This window comes from Phacochoerus africanus, chromosome 2 (genome assembly GCF_016906955.1).
Source record: "Phacochoerus africanus isolate WHEZ1 chromosome 2, ROS_Pafr_v1, whole genome shotgun sequence".
Taxonomy (NCBI): Eukaryota; Metazoa; Chordata; class Mammalia; order Artiodactyla; family Suidae; genus Phacochoerus; species Phacochoerus africanus.
Genome location: NC_062545.1, coordinates 202636173 through 202641210, shown reverse-complemented (window position 1 = coordinate 202641210; position 5038 = coordinate 202636173). Strand labels below are relative to the sequence as shown.

The window sequence follows — 5038 nt, the reverse complement described above, 5'->3', positions numbered from 1 at the left end:
TGGGGAAGCCAGTGGGAGAAAAGGGCATTTTTCGTGTGTGTGTGTGTGTGTGTGTGTGTGTGCGCGCGCGCCAGTGGGAGAAAAGAACATTTTGTGTGTGTGTGTGTATTTACAGCCCATCCGGACAGTTTATTGTAACTCCCACTGCCCCTCCTTCCAGATGGTCTGGTCCTCACTCTCCGCCCCTGGCCCGCCCTCCCCCAGGCTTCAGCCCCGGGCCAGTAGATCCGGTTGTCGGGGGAGTCTCTGCAGTCTCGCTTTCACCTGCTCCGAAGGCCCTCGGAATATAGGGGCATTAACTTAGTGCCCCTGGACTCTAAGAGCCTCAGTGGATATCTGCGCCTCTAAAAGTCTCTAGCTCTGGAAGCGGTTGTCCGAAACTCATCGCGGGCATTGTGTCGTAGTCTCTTGGTGTGTAGGTGGGAGGAAGCGGGACCAAGGCCCGTTCTCTCTGGCCCCACATTCCGGCAGAGTTAGCTGTGGATACGCACTCTTCTGTTGCGACCCCTCGCCAGACTTTTCTTAGAAATGGAGCAGTCACAGTGTGGCAGCAGAGACCTCAGCAGCAGCGGCCGACCCAGCCTGGCCCCGGGGCTGGTGGCAGCGGCACCTCATCCACAGTCTCCGACGTTACCAGTTCCCCCGGGGATACCCCTTCCTCCAACTTTCTTGCGGCCACCCAGCCTCTTTCTGCGGGCAGCAACAGCCGCCACCTCGGGAAGTGGAGGCTGCCCACAAGCTGCTGGACTGGAAAGGGGGGTGGGCGCCGTGGCCTGCAGCTACCCACGCACACCCAAGTGTGCGCGTTGTCGCAACCACGGTGTCGTGTCGGCCCTCAAGGGGCACAAGCGTTTCTGCCGCTGGCGGGACTGCGCGTGTGCTAAGTGCACCCTGATCGCTGAGCGCCAGCGAGTCATGGCTGCACAGGTGGCGCTGCGCAGGCAGCAGGCCCAGGAGGAGAGTGAGGCCCGGGGACTCCAAAGGCTTCTGTACTCTGGACCTTCGGGGCCCGGGGGTCGGACATCTGGAGGCAGCAGGAGAACGGAGAATCTCCAAACTGCGAGCAGCTCTGCGGTGGTGACTGCCCTGGGACTGAGTGCCTTGAGACAGGCTAGTGGTCTGGCGACCCCTGCTTGCGAGATTTTTCAGCAGGATTATACAGAAGGAAAACAAGGTGAGTAGGTCTTACGTTTGCTCTTTGAAAAAGAAAAATGGTTGTTTTGGAGGGAAAAAGTGTTTGAAATAAGCAGCCATGCCCTGGAGGCCGGCAAAAAACGTTGTTTAAAAGAAGCACTTATTTAAATTCTGGGAAACTGCATCTGCAATATGAAAGTTAGTGAGGGTGTTAGAGACCTACAGCATTCACCCCAGAAGGGCTTTCTGTTTCCTTAAGTGATAGGATAAAGTAAAGAAAAAAAAAATGAAGACTGCATGATCAGTTGAGCAACTCATTCTGGGAATACAGTGCAAGTTGCTATAACTTTCTCTATGAGAGTAGAACTTCGAGCTAGCATTGAGTGAAAAGCTTAGTGAGAGAAGCTGCGTTTTGAGCTCTCTCTGTAATCTCAGCTGTAAAACCAGAGTTAATCTGATTTTGCGTGGAAAACTTTGAGACAAACCAACTAGAAATGGGCAAGAGACTGAAATCTACCAAAGTCTATTTTTTACTCCCTTCCCTTAAAAAATTTAGCACTGAAAATGTCATTTTGGTATTCTTGGTGTAAATCCTAGACATGTTGTATCCTAGGAAATTATTTAATAATATAGTAAGTTATTACTTAGAAAACGTCCCTGAATTTTTAATGTTACCACAGTATTTTAAAGGCAACTTATTTTCTAGGTAGTCTTATGCAATCAATATTTCATTACATTATATTGCATTCCGTAAGTACAATGTAATAACAAAAATTATTTTATGTATGAGTTACTGTGGAAAAGGAATTTTGATACCTTACATGTTCAGGAGGTCATATTATGTCAATCATATTTATAAATAAAATGGAATGGGAGACCAAGGCCAATCTATCTCCACTTCGTTAGATAAATTTTAATCTTTTATTTAAGTATGAAAATACTAGAGAGTCTGTGATTTGCAGCAGCAATACCTTTTCTTTTGTCATATATTTGATATAATGACAGCCTTTTAACCCTCAAAGTGTTGTATTGTAACAATTTAATTTTAAAATAAACTGTATGTACTTCTTCAGAATTTTTGGCAGATCCTTTAGAAAACATTAGGAGTATTAAAAATTGTGTTTATAAATCACCACTTTAGGCAATATTTGTTTTGTTACATTCATAAACTTTGTGCAAAAAGAAAGCTTGACAGTAATATTCTGAGTACCCTATTGACAGTTTACTCTTTCTAATGGAAATAGAAATAAAATATATCTATAGGAGGAAATATAAACCAAAATAAAAAAATTTATTATTTTCCTGACGTTAGCCTTGCAAAAGGGTTTTAAAGACATTCATGTTTTATTAATAGTCATATGTTCAACATGCTTGAGTAGAAAATCAGATTTTTGTATAAAAATATTTTTGAAAAAATTTCCTAAATATTGGAAAGGAGTTGTGATTTTAAGCAAATGACTTAATATTTTTACAAGACACGTTGAAGATATATACAGATTGCACTAATGAAAATAATATAGTTAATAATTTTCTTTTAGAGACAATTTGATTATAAATTCTTTTATTGATATTTCCTAGATATTTAAAAAGAAAGTCTATATTTCACAGAGGATTATGAAAAAACACCAGCTTTACATTGTCTCTCACATAAAATGAAATATACAAGCTCTAGTTAGCTTTGAGTTGGTATAGCAGTTATTATTGCATTTGTTTGGAAAGAAAATTAACAGTTTTGTTATTTTTTCACATTATTCAGGTAACTTAATTGGAATCTGAAATGCGAGCATTAAAACACCAGTTGTTGAAATTTAGCATTCGTGTTTAAATGGAATATTCATTTTCATATTCCTTCTGATTTCTTTTCTAAACAGTTGCTTTATTTAGTTGTTTTTGCATAGTGTCATTGTGGGGAAAAAACCCCTCATGCTCATGCAGATAACAACACAGCTTGGGTAACATTTAGGAAAATCTTGAATTACCAAATGAGGTAAATAGTGTGAAATATTGGTGTTAACAGTTAGGTGTAACAATAGACTTTCATCTCTGATTCTTAAATAACTGCAGCTTTTGTATATTGTATAATTTTGTAATCCTGAAATGACAAAATAAATAGTATTTTCTCACTATTCTAACACCTGCATTTTCAAGTGAAATTTTAAAATTCTCATTCATTTAAGATCACTTACTTTGGGATAATAAGTATTACTAATATACTATGAGTAAATGGGTTACTTTGTCTAGCATTCATTTTGAGTGGGCAGTACTGTGTTCCCAGAAGTTTTCCCTTTGTTTCATTCCTTTTTTCTCTCTTCCCCAGGACAAAAAGAGAATAAATGTGACTCATGCCAGAGTAGGCAAGAAGAACCAGTGTGCAAATCCCATCACTCTACCTTGGGATCATCTCCTAAATCTAATGATGTCATTGGAAAACAAAACATCAGGTCATCTGTTTCAGAAAACTTGAACAAGGATGATGGCATTCAGTCTCCTCATCCTGGGGAGCAGTCAGGAGGTGAAGAGAGTCCCAGATCCCCGTCATCCTCTGATTTGGAATCAGGAAATGAAAGTGAATGGGCCAAAGACTTCACTGCTGCCAGAGCCAGCCTTCCCCCTATGTCCTCTAGACCAAGAGACCCTCTTGATATCCTTATCAAGATTTTCCCAAGTTACAGATGCAGCCGGCTGGAAAGCATTCTACAGTTCTGCAAAGGGGATGTGGTCCAAGCTATTGAACAAGTTCTAAATGGGAAGGAACACCAAACAGACACTAGAGACCTAGCAAACTCAGGAGAATTGGAAAATACAGCTTTTCCAAGAGCTTCAAATTTTAGTTTAGCTGGAATTGGTTTTGGAACTCTAGGAAATAAATCAGCTTTCTCTCCCCTTCACACTACTTCTGCTTCTTATGGGGGTGATTCAAGTCTCTATAGCTTAAATCCCAGACTAGGTATAAGTCCTTTACGGTTGGCATATTCCTCTCCAGGAAGAGGGCTGTCTAGTTTCATGTCACCATACCTAACTCCTGGGTTTGTACCAACATTACCTTTTCGGCCAGCTTTAGATTATGCTTTTCCAGGTATGATTAGGGATTCTTCTTACCTTCCCAGCAAAGATTCAGTAACTAGTGACAGACTGTATTCCAGGCTGAATCAGGACAATCTGTAATGCATCTGCCTATCTACCTTTCTGGAGTATTTCTAGGAGTATGTACTACAAACCTCATACCCGTACACACCCACATCTATTAATGTGTTCACTGTGTATGGGAGTGGATTACCAGGCCTTAAAATTGCTATCTTTTTTTCACAAGCAATATAATGGACTTGAGATCTAAAGACTTTTCTTTAGCATTTAACTGAAGAAAACATTTAAACATTATATGTGCCTTGAATAACACCATTTCAGGAAATATTTTTATTTCAATGAATTTTGTCCCTAAAATAACAGTTGTGAAATTTCTATTTGAAACCTATACTTGTTTTTATTTCATTGAAGACATGGAGTTTATAATTATAAAATACATTATAAAGCAATCCAGCATTATATGAAATGAACCAAAAGGAGGAATTGAAAAATTGAGGTAGTTCTAAATAATTATTATTTTAAACTTTTTTCCTCCTTCTGTTTCTTGTACACAGGAGAGAAAAAAACTTATTCCAAGTATTTTTAGAGTATTTTATTCACATAATAGTGATTAGTAGTGAGTAAAACTTTTGAGAAATTTAGTTACTAATTTTTTTCTGAATGCCTTTTCATTCATACCTGCCATTTATGATGTGTCGTTAATAAAATATTTCTCTTTAAAGTCAACATTGTGAATTAAACAAAGGCCTGTGAAGTAAATCTTAGGAAATGAGAATGCACCATCTCCTGGCCACTATCACTAATTGCACCTAAGTTCTGA

At 39.6% G+C, this 5038-nt stretch overlaps 1 protein-coding gene across 1 annotated transcript; it reads left to right on the top strand.

Moving 5' to 3' along the window:
• Positions 1–219: 219 nt before the first annotated feature.
• DMRTA1 (DMRT like family A1) lies at positions 220–4580 on the top strand. The gene is made up of 2 exons (XM_047769529.1): positions 220–1174; positions 3452–4580. The coding sequence occupies exons 1-2, from the start codon at positions 529–531 to the stop codon at positions 4297–4299; spliced, it is 1494 nt and encodes a 497-aa protein (XP_047625485.1). The 5' UTR covers positions 220–528; the 3' UTR covers positions 4300–4580.
• Positions 4581–5038: the final 458 nt, after the last annotated feature.